Source organism: Nerophis ophidion, linkage group LG09 (genome assembly GCF_033978795.1).
Source record: "Nerophis ophidion isolate RoL-2023_Sa linkage group LG09, RoL_Noph_v1.0, whole genome shotgun sequence".
Taxonomy (NCBI): domain Eukaryota; kingdom Metazoa; phylum Chordata; class Actinopteri; order Syngnathiformes; family Syngnathidae; genus Nerophis; species Nerophis ophidion.
In genome coordinates this window covers 44,302,038-44,323,637 of record NC_084619.1, presented here as the reverse complement: position 1 = coordinate 44,323,637, position 21,600 = coordinate 44,302,038, and the positions used below count along the sequence as shown (strand labels likewise).

General features: G+C 40.1%; 1 protein-coding gene across 1 annotated transcript in view; it reads left to right on the top strand.

Moving 5' to 3' along the window:
* The window catches only part of eno4 (enolase 4), a 153,780-nt gene that overhangs the window by 56,402 nt on the left and 75,778 nt on the right, over positions 1-21,600 (top strand). Inside the window, exons 5-7 of the mRNA XM_061911042.1 lie at positions 3,880-4,049; positions 4,122-4,250; positions 17,390-17,458. Of these exons, the coding sequence (XP_061767026.1) occupies positions 3,880-4,049; positions 4,122-4,250; positions 17,390-17,458 (368 nt within the window). The remainder of the gene's footprint in view (positions 1-3,879; positions 4,050-4,121; positions 4,251-17,389; positions 17,459-21,600) is intronic.

Here is a 21,600-nt window from a genome sequence, read left to right as displayed (position 1 = left end):
AGATATATGAACATCTTATCAATCGTCAGGCCTTGTACAGTAGGTGACGTTGAATCATGTGTGTTGGTTCTCACAAAGTCTGCAGTGATGTTATAAAAAAAAAAGAAAGTGAATACCTTGGTGCGTTTCTGAAATATATGTGCCGCGTATGCTTAAAATGAAAAAATACATCCATCCATCCATTTTCTACCGCTTATTCCCTTTCGGGGTCGTGGGGGGCGCTGGCGCCTATCTCAGCTACAATCACATGAATATTAAATGTTATTATAAATGTGCCTGTTACTACATTACATATATACTTATATCATGTATATAAAACCTTAATGGAGGTGTTTGGATGTTTTTATAAGGGCTTTATCGGCAGAATAAAGCGGCTCCCGTAGGCTCCATTGTAAACAGACTTTTAATCACATTTATTTAATATTTAGAATGCACATCATAATTATTGTGAACGATAATAAACATTTCCATAAAAGGGCAGTTCCCCTTTAGGAGTGAGAACTAAGGGTGAATGCTAAAGTTGAGGAATGCTCATCAAACACTTATTTGGAACATCCCACAGGTGTGCAGGCTAATTGGGAATAGGTTGGTGCCATGATTGGGTATAGAAACAGCTTCCCAATAAATGCTCAGTCTTTCAAAAGAAAGGATGGGGCGAGGTACACCCCTTTGTCCACAACTGCGTGAGAAAATAGTCAAACCGTTTAAGCACAACGTTTCTCAAATTGCAATTGCAAGAAATGTAGGGATTTCAACATCTGCGGTCCATAATATCATCAAAAGGTTCAGAGAATCTGGAGAAATCATTCCACGTAAGCGGCATGGCCGGAAACCAACATTGAATGACTGTGACCGTCGATCCCTCAGACAGCACTGTATCAAAAACCGACATCAATCTCTATAGGATATCGCCACATGGGCTCAGGAACACTTCAGAAAACCACTGTCACGAAATACAGTTTGTCGCTACATCTGTAAGTGCAAGTTAAAGCTCTACTATGCAAAGCGAAAGCCATTTATCAACAACATCCAGAAATGCCGCGAGCTTCTCTAAGCCCGAGAACATCTAGGATGGACTGATGCAAAGTGGAAAAGTGTTCTGTGGTCTGACGAGTCCACATTTCAAATTGTTTTTGAAAATATTCGACATTGTGTCATCCAGACCAAAGGGGAAGCGGACCATGAGGACTGTTATCGACGCAAAGTTCAAAAGCCAGCATCTGTGATGGTATGGGGGTGCGTTAGTGCCCAAGGCATGGGTAACTTAGACATCTGTGAAGGCACCATTAATGCTAAAATGTACATACAGGTTTTGGAACAACATATGCTGCCAGCTAAGCACCGTCTTTTTCATGGACGCCCCTGCTTATTTCAGCAAGACAATGCCAAGCCACATTCAGCACATATTACAACAGCGTGGCTTCGTAAATAAGAGTACTTTCCTGGTCCGCCTTCAGTCCAGACCTGTTTCCCATCGAAAATGTGTGGCGCATTATGAACCGTAAAACACGACAGCAGAGACCCCGGACTATTGAACGACTGAAGCTCTAAATTGGAATTCTTTCCCAAGAATGGGAAAGAATTCCAATTTCAAAGCTTCAACAATTAGTTTCCTTAGTTCCCAAACGTTTGAGTGTTGTTAAAAGAAAAGGTGATGTAACACAGTGGTGAACATGCCCTTTCCCAACTACTTTGGCACGTGTTGCAGCCATGACATTCTAAGTTAATTATTATTTGCAAAAAATTCTCTGAGTTTCTGAGTTTGAACATCAAACATCTTGTGGTTGTAGTGCATTCAATTGAATATGGGTTGAAAATGATTTGAAAATCATTGTATTATGTTTATATTTACATCTTAGTAAATCAGGCCCATACTGTAGCTAACAGCCGAATTCAATGAAGAAGGCAATGCTACTAATGTATTCGCACACAAAATAATTAATAGAGCATGATGGAGCAGCGTGTACGCATGATACCCCCTTCACATTTGTTTTGCCCCATCTAATATGGGGCAAAACGCAACCGCTTTTTTGGCTTACAAACTATTTCTAGTCTTGCACTGCTAACTAACCATGCTTTCCCTCCCTCTCTTGTCGATAGCGCCTTTTAAGATGGTTAAGTCTGGGGATTAACAACATTTAAGAGTTATACATTGATATAATGTTTGCCTCTTTCCAGCTACTTTGTGACAAATGTTATAAATAATTAAATGGTTGTATAGCGCTTATCTACCTTCAAGGTACTCAAAGCGCTTTGACACTACTTCCACATTTACCCAATCACACACTGATGGAGGGCGCTGCCATGCAAAGCGCTAACCAGCACCCATCAGGAGCAAGGGTGAAACGTCTTGCTCAGGACGCAACTGACGTGACGTGATTGGTACTAGGTGGGGATTGAACCAGGGACCCTCGGGTTGTGCACGGCCACTCTTCCACTGCGCCACGCCGTCCCTATGTTCGCTCACTAATGAACACTTTTTTTAGATAGCTTTAGATTTTGTACGTAATTTTTTTCCCGGGTTTCCAAAGCTTTTTACTTTTAAAGGAGCATTTACAAATATTTACAACCAAATTTTTATATATGCCCTGAATCTCAGAATTAAAATTAAGATTCTTTGGTGGGGTGACTTAAGAGTGAGCCTATCTGAGGAGAGCCGGAAAGCAATTTTAAGTATAGTTCATAAGTCTTCTTTTTGTGTTACACACAGCCTTATTTAATGCAGGCTTATACATCATACCTAGCATTTACCATTTTGTTGGCTAAAAAACTAGTTGTGCTTAATTGGAAGAGTGCACCGTTCCTTCTTGCAGCAATGAGGTGGGTACGCTTTTTATGGCCATGCCGTGGAACATCCAACCAATACCATCCTAGCTTTCAATCCCCAGCAAGCTGGTTGGAGACAACCCAGAGGTGCCTCCCGCACCCGCTGGCTGGATCTAATAACCCAGTTGCATGTAAAATGTCTGCTATAAGCTTCAATACACGCAGTCCTGCAACTTATTTACTTATGCAAAGCTGGACAGCCAGTTGACATCTAAATGTCATCTAATAAGCACAATTTTGGCTTTTTCTACAATTTTTTTAATCATTTACTAAAGGTAAACATGTTAGGCTACACTATAGGCTACTAGTAGCTAGTGGCTACACAACAGCTAAGCATGCTACAATACACGAGCTAGTCATATGTAATAAGAATTTTTTTTAAAAACAATATTGCAGTTTAAAACATTTGTCAACACAAACAAGTATCAAACAGATAAAACAGATACTGCCAAAAACAATTTACAACTTCAATTTCAATCACAATTCAGCATAAGGTTAGTGTTTTCATACTCATCATTGTTCCTTGAGTTACTTAACTTGATCGAACATTTTCTAACACTTCACACTACAAAAACAATATACTATGATTCATGCTGATATCGTATTAACTTAATATTGGTATCGGGTCAGACTCAATTACTGGAAATGTATCAGAAGTGAAAAAGTTGTATTGGGACACCCCAAATTATTATGCGCTATTGACTTTATTTAGGTAGAATTTTGTATAAAATAAAAGAGTATTAATAACACTAGCAGTCACTTAAATCTTTTGAAAAATATACAGTTAATACTTGTGATTGGTATCAGTCAATCTTAGTCACGAATGATCAGTATTAGAAACTGCAGCATAAAACTATGATTGCTACATCCCTATCATTAATACTTTCATTCAGAATAATGATGAAAATAAATTGTACGGGAGTAAAAATATCTAGCTAACTACTTTGCATAAACTTGCATAATAAACAGATACATAATGCCTCATTTAGTTGTGGTTTTCAAACTTTCAGTGTCCAGAATACTATCAGCATTTGTTTCTATCCTTTTGCGCAGAAAAAAAAGGCAACGTTTCAGAGAAGCCATTTTGTCCAGCAGAGCCACCTGAACCTGTGTTGCCTGGATGCTTGGCCATTGGCTCAGTGTCCTTGGCTGTGGCCAAAACTGGTGCCCAAATAACAGGCATCCCACTCTACAAGTACATCCGAGGCTTAAAGAACCCAGTGGTGAGAGCCCAGACATGCGCTGCACATATAATGACTTAAACGTTTCATGGTGTGTTAAATATGTGTGTACAGGATAAAAGCAACTTTCACATGCCTGTCCCACTGGTGACTTTACTGAGCTGTGGGAAGACTTCTACTGGAAAACTGAAGTTACTGGAGGAGGTCATACTGATCCCAAAAGCAGGAGACCAACTCAAACAGGTACTCAGTCTTACAACCCAATCAATCATACGGAACCAATGCACTTTCAAAAAAACACAACACATACAACATTTGTACAGTTAGGTCAAAGTGTGGTATCTCAACTTACCAGCTCAGTTAGTTCTTTGACTGAGCTCGTAACTCAAAAAATTGGTGTCTCAAATCAAGCTTGAAATACATTTAATTTGTGTTTGGCCACCACCCCCTAAAAGCACCACAATTTGAATTGGTTAACATCCCTTTTAATAGGAACAACCAACTTTGAAAATGTTGCAAAAATAAAATGTATTATTGTAGAAACAACTGTAGTTGTTTTCTGAAATAATGACATACAAACCCCGTTTCCATATGAGTTGAGAGATTGTGGTATGCATATATATATATATATATATATATATATATATATATATATATATATATATATATATATATATATATATATATATATATATATATATATATATATATATATATATATATATATATACATACCACAGTTGAGAGATTGTGGTATGCATATATATATATATATATATATATATATATATATATATATATATATATATATATATATATATATATATATATATATATATATATACATACCACAATCTCTCAACTCATATGGAAACGGGGTTTGTATGTCATTATTTCAGAAAACAACTACAGTATAATATATATATATATATATAAATGGAATACAATGATTTGCAATTCATTTTCAACCCATATTCATTTCAATATGCTACAAAGACAACATATTTGATGTTCAAACTGATTAACTTTTTTTTTTGCAAATAATCATTAACTTTGGACTTTGATGCAAGCAACACGTGACAAAGAAGTTGGGAAAGGTGGCAATAAATACTGAAAAAGTTGAGGAACGCTCATCAAACACTTATTTGGAACCTCCCACAGGTGTGCAGGCTAATTGGGAACAGGTGGGTGCCATGATTGGGTATAAAAACAGCTTCCCAAAAAATGCTCAGTCTTTCACAAGAAAGGATGGGGCGAGGTACACTCCTTTATCCACAACTGCGTGAGCAAATAGTCAAACTGTTTAAGAACAACCTTTCTCTAAGGGCAATTGCAAGAAATTTTGGGATTTCAACATCTACGGTCCATAATATCAGGGTTTCCCACACATTCATTTATTTGTGGCGGCCCGCCACGAAAGAATTACGGCCGCCTTAAATAGATTTAAAAAAAATAAAAAATAAAAATGAAATTTTTTTTTCGGCTTTTGACTCGCTCGACCGCTCATAAAAGCAATGGGACTGTGAATGGAGCTTGTAGTTACAACTCCGGTGCAGTAGGTGGCGGTAGCCTACTATGCATTGTAACTCCGCCAATGTAATTATATTCCAACTCCGCGTTCTTTTTGGTCTGATGGACTGACGCAAAGTGGAAAAGTGTTCTGTGGTCTGACGAGTCCACATTTCAAATTTTTGGGGGAAATATTCAACATCGTCCAAAGGGGAAGCGAACCATCCTGACTGTTTTCGACACAAATTTCAAAAGCCAGCATCTGTGAAGGTACAGGGGGGCATTAGTGCCCAAGGCATGGGTAACTTACACATCTGTGAAGGCGCTATTAATGCTGAAAGGTACATACATGTTTTGGAACAACATATGCTGCCATCTAAACGCCGTCTTTTTCATGGACGCCCCTGCTTATTTCAGCAAGACAATGCCAAGCTACATTGAGCACGTGTTACAACAGCGTGGATTCGTAAAAAAAAGAGTGCGGGTACTTTCCTTGCCAGCCTGCAGTCCAGACTTGTCTCCCATCGAAAATGTGTGGTGCATTATGAAGCGTAAAATACGACAGCGGACACCCCGGACTGTTGCACGATTGAAGCTCTACATAAAACAAGAATGGGAAAGAATTCCACTTTCAAAGCTTCAACAATTAGTTTCCTCAGTTCCCAAATGTTTATTGAGTGTTGTTAAAAGAAAAGGTGATGTAACACAGTGGTCAACATGCCCTTTACCGACTACTTTGGCACGTGTTGCAGCCATGAAATTCTAAGATAATTATTATTTGCAACAAAAAAAAAAGTTTCTGAGTTTGAACATCAAATATCTTGTCTTTGTAGTGCATTCAGTGGGTTGAAAAGGATTTGCAAATCATTGTATTCTGTTTTTTTTTTTTTACCTCTAACACAATTTCCCAACTCAAAGGAAAATGGGTTTTGTTAGACCACTTGTAGTTTTACTATCAAACTCATTGCTAAAAATATTTTCAAAAAGAGAGGGACAGTGTCCTGTAATTCTGCTTGGCTTTGTGATTTTAGGATACAAAATGATGCTATAAATTGTATCAATTAAGTCGTCAATTGACTTTTGCGTGTTAGGGTTCAATAGGTCAATATTGAACACACCACATAAGACAATTATTTTTTGATTAGTGTCCATAAAATTTGCCTTCATCCAGTCTTCAGGTGTTTAAATACTTGACTTAGGTGATCTATATATACAGCTGATGAATATGGTTTTACTTTTTTCACAACATATTTCAATGGTTAGGCATTCTCAGATATTATCAATAGCAAATGACATGTTTTTTACCATTTTGTAGTGTAGGTTCTTCATCACGTACAGAGCTACTCTTTCTCCGTTTGTGTTGATTCTGTTGATGTAATTTAGTTCATATCCTTCCAGATCAAAATCTATTCCTTTTGTATCATCAATCCATGTTTCTGTGACAGCAATCTCTTTGAAGGGTTCCCTGAATTCTTCCCTGCTTTCTCAAGTTGCATGCTTTCTTTCTGCATTACGTTTTGTGAGGTGCTCATTCATGTACACATTTGTATCCTTCAACTTATTTTTCCCAGTTTCAGCAGTGCCATTTTAGAGTGGCATGGGAGGAAGGAAAACTGTCAGGTTGAACTTTGATACCCTGTCTCTACTGAATAAAAGCTGCCTACTTCTTTAAGATGACATCTGACAGTTTTCCTTCCTCCCACGCCAATGACCCCAAAGATGTTACTCATGAAATTGACACAAGAGGAAATATGTGGATCAATAACAATAAAACAGGTTATTGAAGAGATCCCAGGACCATTAAGATTCAAGATTCAAGATTGTTTATTGTCATATGCACAGTTAAACAGACAGTTTGCCGTACAATGAAAATCTTACTTTTTCTTGTCCACCCTTCAACAAGTCACACGGTACTTAGCTAAAAATAAAAAAATTAAAAATAAAATGTATATACAAGGCACAGTAAGTAACAAGTGTCTACAGTGATGGTTCACAGTTCGGGGGTGGTCAAGGTACCTGTCTTGTTCAAAAAGACAAAGTAAAAATGGGGGGGGAGCTAGCATTCACAAGTTAGCATTCACAAGCCTGATGGCCTGTGGGCAGAAACTGTTTGACAGTCTCATAGTCCTGGATTTCAGGCTCCTGTATCATCTGCCTGATGGTAGGAGGCTGAAGAGACTGTGTGGGGGTGTGTACTGTCCTTTATGATGTTGTGTGCTCTCCTGGTGGCCCTGGTAGAGTACATGTCCTGTAGTGAGGGGAAGGCTGCTCCTGATATGTACTGAGCAGTTTTAATCACTCGCTGGAGTGTATTCCTGTCCTTAGCAGTGCAGTATCCATACCAGACCGTGATTGAGCTTGTAAGGACACTCTCAACCGTATTTCTATAGAAGTTGCTGAGAATTTCGGATGGCATACCAAATTGTCTCAGCCTTCTTAGGAAGTACAGTCGCTGCTGGGCTTTCTTTATTGTTTGTTGGGTGTTGTGATCCCAGGTGAGGTTCTCGCTGATGTGGGTCTCGAGGAATTTAAAAGTTTTCACTCTGTCCACCTTTGTCCCCCCTATGTACAAAGGTGCGTACTGTGCACTCCTCTGTGGGTCAATAATCATCTCCTTGGTCTTGTCTGTGTTCAAGAAGAGATTATTATCCTGACACCAGATCACCAGTTCCGCTACCTCCCTTCTGTACGCTGCCTCAGTTCCCCCGGTGATCAGTCCGACGACCGTAGTATCATCTGCAAACTTGATGATACTTGTGTTGTTTTGGGAGGCCACACCGTCGTGTGAGAAGAGGGTGGACAGTAGGAGGCTCAGCACGCAGCCTTGGGGTGTCCCTATGCTTAGAACCTTTGTGCCTGATGTCTGGCTGCCGATTCTGACTGACTGACGGGCCGGTTTGTGAGAAAGTTTAGGACCCAGTCACAGAGAGTTGGTGTCAGACCAACAGTGAGGAGTTTAGCAGTGAATTTTTGTGGGATGACCATGTTAAAAGCAGAGCTGCAGTCGATGAATAATTGCCTGGTTAGGTGTCCTTGCCCTCTAAGTGGGTAAGGGTGGTGTGGATGACGGTGTTGACTGGACCGGTTCTGCCGGTAGGCATACTGTAGAGCAGTGGTTCTCAACCTTTTTTCAGTGATGTACCCCCTGTGAACATTTTTTTTAATTCAAGTACCCCCTAATCAGAGCAAATCATTTTTGGTTGAAAAAAAGGAAAAAGAAGTAAAATACAGCACTATGCATCAGTTTCTGATTTATTAAATTGTATAACAGTGCAAAATGTTGCTCATTTGTAGTGGTCTTTCTTGAACTATTTGGTAAAAAAATATATAAAAATAACTAAAAACTTGTTGAACAATAAACAAGTGATTCAATTATAATTAAATATTTCTACACATAGAAGTAATCATCAACTTAAAGTGCCCTCTTTGGGGATTGTAATAGAGATCCATCTGGATTAATGAACTTAATTCTAAACATTTCTTCACAAAAAAAGAAATCTTTAACACCAATATTTATGGAACATGTCCACAAAAAATCTAGCTGTCAACACTGAATATTGCATTGTTGCATTTCTTTTCACAGTTTATGAACTTATATCCATATGTTGTTGAAGTATTATTCAATGAATATATTTATACAGGATTTTTGAATTGTTGCTATTTTTAGAATAGTTTTGAAAAATCTCACCTACCCCTTGGCATACCTTCAAGTACCCCCAGGGGTACGCGTACCCCCATTTGAGAACCACTGCTGTAGAGGGTCGAGTATGTCTGGGATGGTCTTCTTGATGTGTGACATGACTATCCTCTCAAGCACTTCATCACTATTGGCGTGAGTGCAACAGGGCAATAGTCATTCAGACAGGTCACAGTGTTTTTCTTTGGCAGAGGCACGATGGTGGTGGTCTTGAAGCAGGTGGGCACAACAGCTTGTGCTAGTGACAAGTTGTATATGTCAGCAAGTAAGTCAGCCAGCTTTGATGAACACACCCTGAGGGCCTGGCCAGGGATGTTGTCTGGGCCGGCTACCTTCCGTGGGTTTGTTCGCCTCAGAACTGTGCGTACCTCTGCTGTTGTCACAGTGAGTGGTGGGTCCTGCGTGCACTTGGTGGTCAGAACCCCTCTCTGTTGGTTGGTGTTGAGGACCTCGAAGCGGGCGAAGAACTCATTCAGCTCATCTGGCAGCCCCCCTGCTCCCCTGCTTGTAGTATGTGATGTGTTGCAGGATTTGCCACTTGCGCTGGGAATGTGTGGTGAAGTAGAATCCCTCCAGTTTTCGTCTGTATGTACAGTATATATTTTGTCTTAATGTACAGTATATCAGTAACATATAATTTAAAACAGGAAAAAAAAGAAATTAGCTAAAGTTGTACCAATTTATAAAACTGGAGACAAACACCAATTTACAAACTATAGACCTGTTTCTTGCCATACACAATTTTCTAAAGTCATTGAAAAACTGGTAAATAACTGATTGGACAATTTTCTTAACAAACATAGAATACTCGCTGAGAACTAATATGCACACAGAGCTAATATTTCAACATTGATGACTCCGATCGAAATAACAGAGGATATTACCAATGCTACAGATGGTTATTGTTTCATCTGACATCACATGGGGAAAAAAATAAGACCCTCTGGAGGAAATTTCTGTGGTCAGATGAAACAAAAGTTGAGCTCTTTGGCCACAATACCCAGCAATATGTTTGAAGGAGAAAAGGTGAGGCCTTTAAAGGCCTACTGAAACCCACTACTACCCTCCACGCAGTCTGATGGTTTATATATCAACGATGAAATATTAACATTGCAACACCTGCCAATACGGCCTTTTTAGTTTACTAAATTACAATTTCAAATTTCCCGGGAGTTTCGTCTTCGAAACGTCGTATAATGATGACGTGTAAGCAAGACATCACAGGTTTTTAGGAAGTATGAGCGCTGCGCACACACAGTTAAAAGTCGTCTGTTTTAACGGTGTAATTATACAGTATTTTGGACATCTGTGTTGCTGAATCTTTAGCAATTTGTTCAATGTATATTGGAGTCACAGTAGAAAAATGGAGTTGGGAAGCTTTAGCCTTTAGCCACAAAAACACACGGTGATTCCTTGTTTAAAATTCTTGGAGGTGAAACTTTCCTATGGATCAGAGAGAGATCATCAAAATGAATCAAGACGGAATGTCAACCAGTAGGTTTCGGTGAGAAAATTGTGGTCAAAAAGTCAGTTCTTGCCGGAGAAAAGCTGAGCTTGTGCCGTCCATAGCTGCCGTCGACTCCCCTGAGACACTGCGCGTCAAGACACCCGTGGAGACACCCTTCCGACTATCAGGTACTATTTAACTCACTAAAACACTAGCAACACAATAGAAAGATAAGGGATTTCCCGAAATTATCCTAGTAAATGTGTCTAAAAACATCAAAATCTGTCCCAATGCAATCACGTTTTTTTTTTTTTTTTTCTAGTCCGTCGCTATCAATATGCTCAAACACGAATCTTTTATCCTCGCTCAAATTAATGGGGAAATTGTCGTTTTCTGGGCCCGAATAGCACTTTTTGTTGGAGGCTCCCAATAAAAACAATGTGAATATGTGAGGAGCCATCACATGGCAGACGTCATCGTCTGCGACTTCCGGTAGAGGCCGGGCATTTCTCTTAGCATCGAAAGTTGCGAACTTTATCGTGGATGTTCTCTACTAAATCCTTTCAGCAAAAATATGGCAATACCGTGAAATGATAAAGTATGACACATAGAATGGACCTGCTATCCCCGTTTAAATAAGAAAATCTCATTTCAGTAGGCCTTCAATCCCAGGGACACCACACCTACACTGTAAAAAAAAATTATGTAAAAAAACGGTCATCTACTGGCAGCTACGGCTGCCAAACGAAAACCATACAATTAAAATAAATCATTTTAAACCAAATAATGATCAAGGTCATTATATTTACAGAAATTTTCATGAAACGTTTTGCGGAAAAATATCGTAATTTTACAGATTTTTACTAAATTCTTAAGATCTACCACTTTTTAACAAAGCAATGATGCAAACAGTTCTGCAGAAAAATACCTTTACAGAATTTTTCCAAATTATTACGATCAACCACCTTTAGTGAAATGACAATGCTGGCAGTTCCACATAAAAATACCATTATCTTACAGATTTTTTTCTGAATTGTTAATATCAGGGGTCTCAAACCCAATTAACCTGGGGGCCACTGAATGCAGAAACTACGTGAATATGTATTCATCTTCTTTGAATGGCTATCTCAACCTAGCAACATTCTTTCCAATCCCCTCGATTTAACTGAGGCTCTGACCCTCGCGAAGGATCGTCCCGACCCGATGTCGCCCGGACAAGCATTTTAAAGGGGTGGCATGACAGCACTACCTTCATCGTCCTCGACAACCTCACGTAGCGTTCACTCACTCACCACACAAACAGCGTGCCGCCAGAGTCGCATGTTGTACAAGGCTTCGTTGGACTTATAATACTAACTGCAAGACATACTTGATCGACAGCTATACAAGTCACACTGACGGTGGCTGTACAAACAAATTTAACACTGTTCCAAAAATGCGCCACACTGTGAACCCACATCAAACAAGAAAGGCAAACACATTTTGGGAGAACATCCGCACTATAACACAACATAAACACAAAAGAACAAATACCCAGAATGCCATGCAGCGCTACTCTTCCAGGCTACACCCCCGCCACCACCCCACATCACCGCCCCCCTCCGTGCGTTGGTTGAGTAGCACTGCATGGCATTCTGGGTATTTGTTCTCTTGTGTTTATGTTGTGTTACAGTGAAGATGTTCTCCCAAAATGTGTTTGTCATTCTTGTTTGATGTGGCTCCACAGTGTGGCGCATATTTGTGAAAGTGTTAAAGTTGTTTGTACGGCCACCGTCAGTGTGACTTGTATGGCTGTTGGCTGTGATCAAGTATGTCTTGCAGTCACCAATGTGCGTCATATTACGGAGAAAAATGTTAAATTGTTAGTATGTGCATAAACCTTTATATAACAGGCTACATATTTTTTTCAACTTGAATATAAAAATACACATAAATATAAAACAAAATAAGATTTTCCTTAAAATTACATATAAAACTGTTAGATAGTTAGTATGGACATAGACTTTTATATAACAAACTACATATTAAATGAAAGTTAATTACTGTAATTTTACATGAATTTGAAAGTAATTTGAGAAAACAGAAAATGATATGTATAATTAATTTGGTATTTTTCCGTAAAAAAATTTGAAATATACATAGTTTGTCATTACTGGCATATTACTCAAAATAACAGGTTGTTTGTTTATTTACAGATAATGTCTTCAATTCTACAGTTGTATAACCTATTTTAAAAAACTGGAAAAATTACAGTAGAAATTTAGAGTAAATTAACCATAGAAATAGGATTTTTTTTTTTTTTTACAGTGTACCATCAAGCATGGTGGTGCTAGTAATATGCTCTGGGCCTGTTTTGCTGCCAGTGGAACTTGTGCTTTACAGAGAGTAAATGGGACAATGGAAAATGAGGATTACATACAAATTCTTCAGGACAATCTAAAATCATTAGCCCGGAGGTTGGTTCTTGGGCGCAATTGGTTGTTCCAACAGGACAATGACCCCAAAAACACGCCTAAAGGAATGGATAAATCTGGGTAAAATTAAGGTTTTAGAATGGCCTTCTCAAACTCTTTTACATAAACGTGTGGACAATGCTGACGAAACAAGTCCATGTCAAAAAACCATCAAATTTAGCTGAACTGCAGCAATTTTGTCAAGAGCTTTGGTCAAAAGTTCAACCAGAAGCTTGCCAGAAGCTTGTGGACGGCTCCCAAAAGCGCCTTATTGTAGTAAAACTTGCCAAGGGACATGTAACCAAATTATAACATTGCTGTATGTATACTTTTGACCCAGCAGATTTGGTCACATTTTCAGTAGACCCGTAATAAATTCATGAAAGAACCAAACTTCATGAATGTATGTGCTCCAATCACTCTATCACAAAAAAGTCATGACAGTATGTTCTTTACAAGTGTATTTAAACTTTTGATCGCGACTGTACATACATTTACATGTACATATATTTATATCCATCCATCCATTCATTTTCTACCGCTTATTCCCTCTGGGGTCGCGGGGTGGGGGGGTTGGTGCCTATCTCAGCTACAATCGGGCGGAAAGCTGGTACACCCTGGACAAGTTCCACCTCATCGCAGGGCCAACACAGATAGACAGACAACATTCACACTCGCATTCACACACTTGGGCCAATTTAGATTGGCCAATCAACCATCCCCAGGTGCATGTCTTTGGAAGTGGGAGGAAGCCAGAGTACCCAGAGGGAACCCACGCATTCACGGGGAGGACATTCAAACTCCACACAGAAAGATCCCAAGCCTGGGATTGAACCCAGGACTACTCAGGACCTTCGTATTGTGAGGCAGACGCACTAAGCCTTCTGCCACCTTGAAGCCATATATATGTATATGTATATGAGGTGGCGACTTGTCCAGGGTGTACCCTGCCTTCCGCCCGATTGTAGCTGGGATAGGCGCCAGCGCCCCCCGTGACCCCGAAAGGGAATAAGCGGTAGAAAATGGATGGATGGATGGATGTATATGCATATATATGTGTGTGTATGTGTGTGTGTGTGTATATATACATATATATATATATATATATATATATATATATATATATATATATATATTTACACGGCGTGGCGCAGTGGGAGAGTGGCCGTGCGCAACCCGAGGGTCCCTGGTTCAAATCCCACCTAGTACCAACCTCGTCACGTCCGTTGTGTCCTGAGCAAGACACTTCACCCTTGCTCCTGATGGGTGCTGGTTGGCTCCCTCCATCAGTGTGTGAATGTGTGTCAGGATGCCACCCGATTGCCTCCCTAGGGAGGTGTTTAGGGCACGTTCAACCGGTAAGAGGCCACGTGGAAGACCCAGAACACGTTGGGAGGACTATGTAGAGGAAAGTCTGGGCTTACTTGCTTAGGCTGCTGGCCCCGCGATCCGACCTCGGATAAGCGGAAGAAGATGAATTGGACATAATGGACATTATTTAAAAAAATATCTAGCGCCAAGAAGATGATCAAACTTGACAAGAGGAAGTAAAGTAGTTGCAACAAAGTTTTTGTAGGTAAACCTTTGTATAAATTTACAGAGATTACAACTCAGTTACAGAGAACCAGCTTTAGTCACCTAATTACAACTCTTTCAATCTCTCGTGATACTGTACCACTATTTTAATTTCGACTCCTTCCTACTCTTCCGCAGTCTCCAAACAACAAAATTACCTCAAAGTACCTTCCACTGGGCGGATCATAGCAATTTATTTTCACCACCTTTTAACACCATGTGTAAAATAACATCTTACCATCACCTGTTGTAAATTAAAAAAAACTAGAACTTGTATGGAGCATTACCAATCACCAGAGGGTACAGTAGTAGTGAGGGAGACCTCTTGCCCTTGCGTACTTGTCAATTCTACAGCAGGGACGAGAGGGGTTCAATTTCCCAAAGAGTTGACTGCGTGGTTGGAAGTCAAATCAAACTACTACGAATGAAATTGTCAACTAGTTGACAACTCAAAGACATTCACATTAATAATTCATCAAAATTACTTAATAGCGTTTTATAAATAATTTTTGCCTTCTCACCTTGTGGTCTGGATCTGTTCATCCGTCCGGACTTTGAGAACCCTTGAAATCTAGATGATTCTTGACTCAAATGTACTGTGAAAACAACTAAGTGGTTTTAAGGAAAATAGATGGAATATTCTTTAAAGTCAGTCACCTAATCTAAAAACCGCAGCATTATCCAGAACTACTTATTAAGACAGAAGTGAAGTTAACAAGAAAATCAAACAGAAAAGAAAAGTGCCCTAAGTGATGGCCTGCCCAAGCCAGGGTAACTTACAATTTGGTGGTATCCATGGGCACCAAGCTTCCCCGAAGTCCTATAGTAATTATGGGTTTTTAAGTTGTTAACGCTCTCTTTTCTTCGGAGGAGCTGCAAACACCACACTCGTTAAACTGAAGGTTGTTCTTACTATGTTCGTTTTTGAGCAAGGACTCAATTATATTTAAAGGCTACATGAAAACAGAACATGCACTTTAAAGGCCTACTGAAATGAGATTTTCTTATTTAAACGGGGATAGCAGGTCCATTCTATGTGTCATACTTTATCATTTCGCGATATTGCCATATTTTTGCTGAAAGGATTTAGAAGAGAACATCAACGATAAAGTTCGGAACTTTTGGTCGCTAATAAGAAAGCCTTGCCTGTACCGGAAGTAGCAGACGATGTGCGCTTGACGTCACTGGTTGTAGAGCTCCTCACATCTGAACATTGTTTACAATCATGGCCACCAGCAGCTAGAGCGATTCGGACCGAGAAAGGGACAATTTCCCCATTAATTTGAGCGAGGATGAAAGATTTGTGGATGAGGATAGTGAGAGTGGAGGACTAGAATAAAAAATAAAATAAAATAAATAAGAGCAGTGGGGGCAATTCAGATGTTATTAGACACATTTACTAGGATAATTCTGGAAAATCCCTTATCTGCTTATTGTGTTACTAGTGTTTTAGTGGGATTATATAGTCATACCTGAAAGTCGGAGGGGTGAGGTGACCGCCGGTGTCTCTGAGGGAAGCCACGGAGGAGCCAAGACAGTCACAGCTGCCTCTTTGACAGCTGCAGGAAGAACGACACAAGCTCCGCTCATGCTACGGTAAGAGCCGACTTATTAGCACAATTTTCTCACCGAAACCTGCCGGTTGACATGTGGTAGAGGACCATGTTCGCTTGACCGCTCTTTTCCATATTAAAGCTTCACCGTCATCTTTAGGGAATGTAAAAAAAAAACAGCGGCTGTGTTTGTTTTGCTACAACCGATCACAATACTCCGCTTTCCACCAACATCTTTCTTTTTTGTAGTCTCCATTATTAATTGAACAAATTGCAAAAGATTCAGCAACACAGAAGTCCAGAGAACTGTGTAATTATGCGATTAAAGCAGACTACTTATAGCTTGGATCGGGCTGGAAGAACATGTCCGCTCCAACCGGTGACGTAACGCGCACGCGTCATCATTCCGCAACGTTTTCAACAGGATACTTCGTGGGAAATTTAAAATTCTAATTTAACCGGCCGTATTGGCATGTGTTGCAATGTTAAGATTCCCTCATTGATATATAAACTATCAGACTGCGTGGTCGGAAGTAGTGGGTTTCAGTAGGCCTTTAAGTTTTCTGAATAAAGTTGTCTGAACAAAGCTGCACCTCAAAGAAAATGATTGGCAAATAACTAAAATGGCGAACGGACTGTTTGAATGTTCACTGGGTAAATCCGACGTGGAAAACATCTTCACAGAAGACCCCCCCATTCATATTTTCACATGGCATGTTTTGCAGATCGCTGTCCACATGTCTTTCTCTGATATATTGAAGTATGTTCACACCGTTGCCTCCACTCCAGACAAGCGCATGCTTCCTGCTTGTGTCATCAGGACATCCGGTTCTGGCAGTGTTGTTTCGGTCATAAAGTCTTTTGGTCAAAGGTTTTTGTTGGCGAATAATTTGGTGCATCACTACTAACTACAGACCTGATTTTCACATTGCAATATTTTTAGGGGTGACCCTCTGCTAAACAGTCATTAGTCGGTTCTGCAAATACTTGTGAAAAAAACAATATACAATATATATATTTTTTTTTGAAATACCATTTTTTTGGCTGGTGCCATTTAAATGTAACCAAAGTTTGTTTTGCAACACATTTTTTCATTGCTAGTTCATGTCCACATTGTCTCATGCTAAACTATGACCTTTCTTTAACAGATCATCACAATGGCAATGCAGTTACAGCAAGAAATGATGAAAATAGTGAACACTTCAGCAAAAAGTGGGGTGAGAGATGCTGCCATTCATTGATCGAATAAGAACCATCAGAAGCATTCAAGGAGTATTCTTACAGGTTGTATGATAGGAAATAATAAAACACAATACGGCATATTTAAATTGATTTAAATAATTCTCTGGTTAAGAAAAATACAAAATACTTTGAACACACAATTGCCATAACTTTGCGGTCCAAACCTTCCAATTAAAAAATACATGAATATTGTATATTTTACTGTATATTTTTCTGTTTACTTTGCCGGAGAGGCAGAATGTTGAAAAAAGAAATATCTTATTAAAGAGGTCATATTATGATTTTTTTTCTGCATTCAAAACACTTCTTTGTGGTCTTGCATAGATTTTGTTTTACACACCATTTTCAAACCACTTTTGGGATCCCTTTGAAAACAAGTCGTGTTGAGATGAAAATTAACTCCTTCCTCCTCGTCATGCCCCTTCACTTTGTCCCAGCCATGTTAATATTGATTTAGCTATCTTGCTTTTATTTTGCACTATCAGAATTTATGGAAATTGGTGACCGCCACTAATCTGTTTGGAGTCATTTTTACCACAACTCAACATCCTAGATGATATGGCGAGACCAGCGGGCTTACCGTGGTTTGCTGTCGGCCCAACGAGGAGACAGTGCGGGCAAAGGAGAGAAAGAAAGAAAGCCCGGCTTCAAATCTGGTACTACACGTTGGCTAAGGTTACTCAGTGGCCTAGTGGTTAGATTGTCCGCCCTGAGATCGGTAGGTTAGGAGTTCAAACCCCAGCCGAGTCATACCGGCGACTATAAAAAAATGGGACCTATTACCTACCTACTTGGTACTCAGCAACAAGGGTTGGAATTGGGGGTTAAATCACCATACATTTACATGTATGGTGATTTAACCCCCAATTCCCGATTCCCGGGCGCGGCACTGCTGCTGCCCACTGCTCCCCACACTTCCCAGGGGGTGATCAAGGGGATGGGTCAAATGCAGAGGACAAATTTCACCACACCTAGTAGGGGTGTGGGAAAAAATCGATTCGAATTTGAATCGTGATTCTCACGTTGTGCGATTCAGAATCGATTCTCATTTTTTAAAAATCGATTTTGTTTTGCATTAATTTTTTATTTTTTTTTATCAATCCAACAAAACAATACACAGCAATACCACAACAATGAAAAACAATTCCAAAATCAAACCTGACCCAGCAACACTCAGAACTGCAATAAACAGAAAAATTGAGAGAAGACACACACGACACAGAACAAACTAAAAGTAGTGAAACAAAAAATAATATTATCAACAGCAGTGTCAATATTAGTTATAATTTCAGCATAGTAGTGATTAAAAATGACATTATCATTAGACATTTATAAAAATAAAAAAAACAATAGTGTCACAGTGGCTTACACTTGCATCACATCTCATAAGCTTGACAACACACTGTGTCCAATATTTTCACAAAGATAAAATGAGTCATATTTTTGGTTCGTTTAATAGTTAAAACACTTTTACATTATTGCAATCAGTTGATAAAACGTTGTCCTTTACAATTATAAAAGCCTTTTACAAAAATCTACTACTCTGCTTGCATCTTACACAATTTCCCAACTCATATGGAAACAGGGTTTGTATATATATATATATGACAAATGCTGTTACAATAATTGATAAATGTAAGACATACAAGACAACAATCGATCACCCTTACTGTCGTGTTTTTCAAGGCACCACATGGGAAGAAAGAACAAACAGCGGCTCTAAACATAAACCTCTGCTATGTTTAAGCAACTGTGCTTAACCACGGTACAGATACTACCAAGACTAGAGCAGGGAAAAACCACCTTCAAAATAAAAGTCCGTTGTCATTCTCTGATAATTGTACATCACAAAATACTGTAGGAGGTTTTCTTTGGCTGTGGTTTGTTTGGTGTAGAATATTTGGTTGTTTTACGCGGTATTTTTTCAGTTGGTGTCCCTAACGGAATTGTGTATAAAGAGAGTACGGCCAACTTGATTTCAGACGATCTTCTCAATAATTGGTCAAAAGGCACTCACATGACTTCAAGGCGCCATGACTGCTAAAACTTTGATCTATGTGTATGTGGCGCTTCCTCGTTTTTTGAGGTGTAAAAATGCCCTGTTTTGCAGGGTTGTCCGCCAGTAAGAATTGTGAAACATTTTTACATTGCTTTCCAAACAACCCTAAAAGAAGACAAGTGTTGGAAGTGAAGGTTCGCTACCAACAATGGTGAAACACACTAGTTTTTGTGCGAGGTAAACACACGTCGAAACATATGTGTTTTGTTCAGGAGAAAACACACAGAAACTAATACAAAAATCACTAAAAGAAATGAACAAATTAGAGATAGTGTAACAAAAACAGACAAAGCTTTAATTTTAGTAAAATTAAGATATTGCTTTTCTGTAACAGGAGAAGAGAAAGTCAAACACAAGTAGATGAAGTAGGCAATGAAAGAGTAATCCATCCCTCCATCCGTCCATCCATCTTCTTCTGCTTATCTGAGGTCGGGTCACGGGGGCAGCGTCCAGCTCTTCCCGGGGGATCCCGAGGCGTTCCCAGGCCAGCCGGGAAACATAGCCTTCCCAACACGTTTTGGGTCTTTCCCGTGGCCTTCTACCGGTTGGACGTGGTCTAAACACCTCCCAAGGGAGGCGTTTGGGTGGCATCCTGACCAGATGCCCAAACCACCTCATCTGGCTCCTCTCAATGTAGAGGAGCAGCGGCTTCACTTTGAGCTCCCCCGGATGACAGAGCTTCTCACCCTATCTCTAAGGGGTGGCCCCGCCACCCAGCGGAGGAAACTCATCTTGTTCTTTCGGTCATAACCCAAATCTCATGACCCAAAGCTCGTGAGGATGGGAGCGTAGATAAACTGGTAAATTAAGAGCTTTGCCTTCCGGTTCAGTTCCTTTTTTGCCACAACAGATCGATTCAGTGTCCGCATTACAGAAGACGCCGCACTAATCCGCCCGTCTATCTCATGATCCACTCTTCTCTCACTCGTGAACAAGACTTTGAGATACTTGAACTCCTCCACATGGGGCAAGATCTCCTCCCCAACCCCGATATGGTACTCCACCCTTTTCCGGGCGAGAACCATGGACTCGGACTAGGCTGAGAACCGATCCAGTGAGACCTGACGATCCTGGCCAGATGAAGCAATCAGGACCAAATTATCTTCAAAAAGCAGAAAAGCCTAAGAAATAGTACAGCCTACCACAGATTCTTCAGGGACTGCTTCAGCATAGGAAGACATGTAAGAGAGATTGAGGAGGTCTTCAAAGTATTCCCTCCACCGATCCACACCATCCGCAGTCAAGGTCAGCAGAACACCATCTTCACCATACACACTGTTTACAGTGCACTGCTTCCCCTTCCTGAGGCCGTAGATGGTGGACCAGAACCGCTTCTAACCCGTCCGGAAGTTGTTTTCCCTGGATTCCCCGAACTCCTCCCATGTCCAAGTTTTCGCCTCTGCGACCGCTGAAGCCGCACACTGCTTGGGCTGTCGGTACCTGTCCGCTGCCTCCAGAGACCTATGTGCCAAAAGAACCCGATAAGACTCTTTGTTCAGCTTGACGGCATCCCTTACGGCTAAACACCAGCAAGTTCTAGGATTCCCGCCATGACCGGCACCAACCACCTTGCGGCCACAGCTCTAATTGGCCGCCTCGAAAATAGAGGTGGGGAACATGGTCCACTCGGACTCAATGTCCAGCACCTCACACGTGATATGTTGAAAGAGTAAAATACACCAAATTGTGGGTGTAACAATAGATGATAGCAGATCAACAATCTTTGTCTAAGCATGGGCATAGATAGCATAGTGATTACAAACAATACGTTGGAGGCCACCACCATAGTTGAAATACTTCACACCAAAGTCATAATATTGCTATGAATGTTAGTCCAAAGCAATGTTCCCTTTAAGGTGTGCGCCTGCGCAATTGCGCACTGCTCACACGCCCTCTGCGCACGGCAAACCTATGCTGCGCACAAAGTCAAATCCCATCTGAACTATAAACAAAATAAACACAGATAACAATTTGTTCTGTATGATTTGCAATGCAACTGTGAGTAACATGTGACGGCAAGCGGAGAGAACAATATTCGTCAACACTGTTAAATTATTA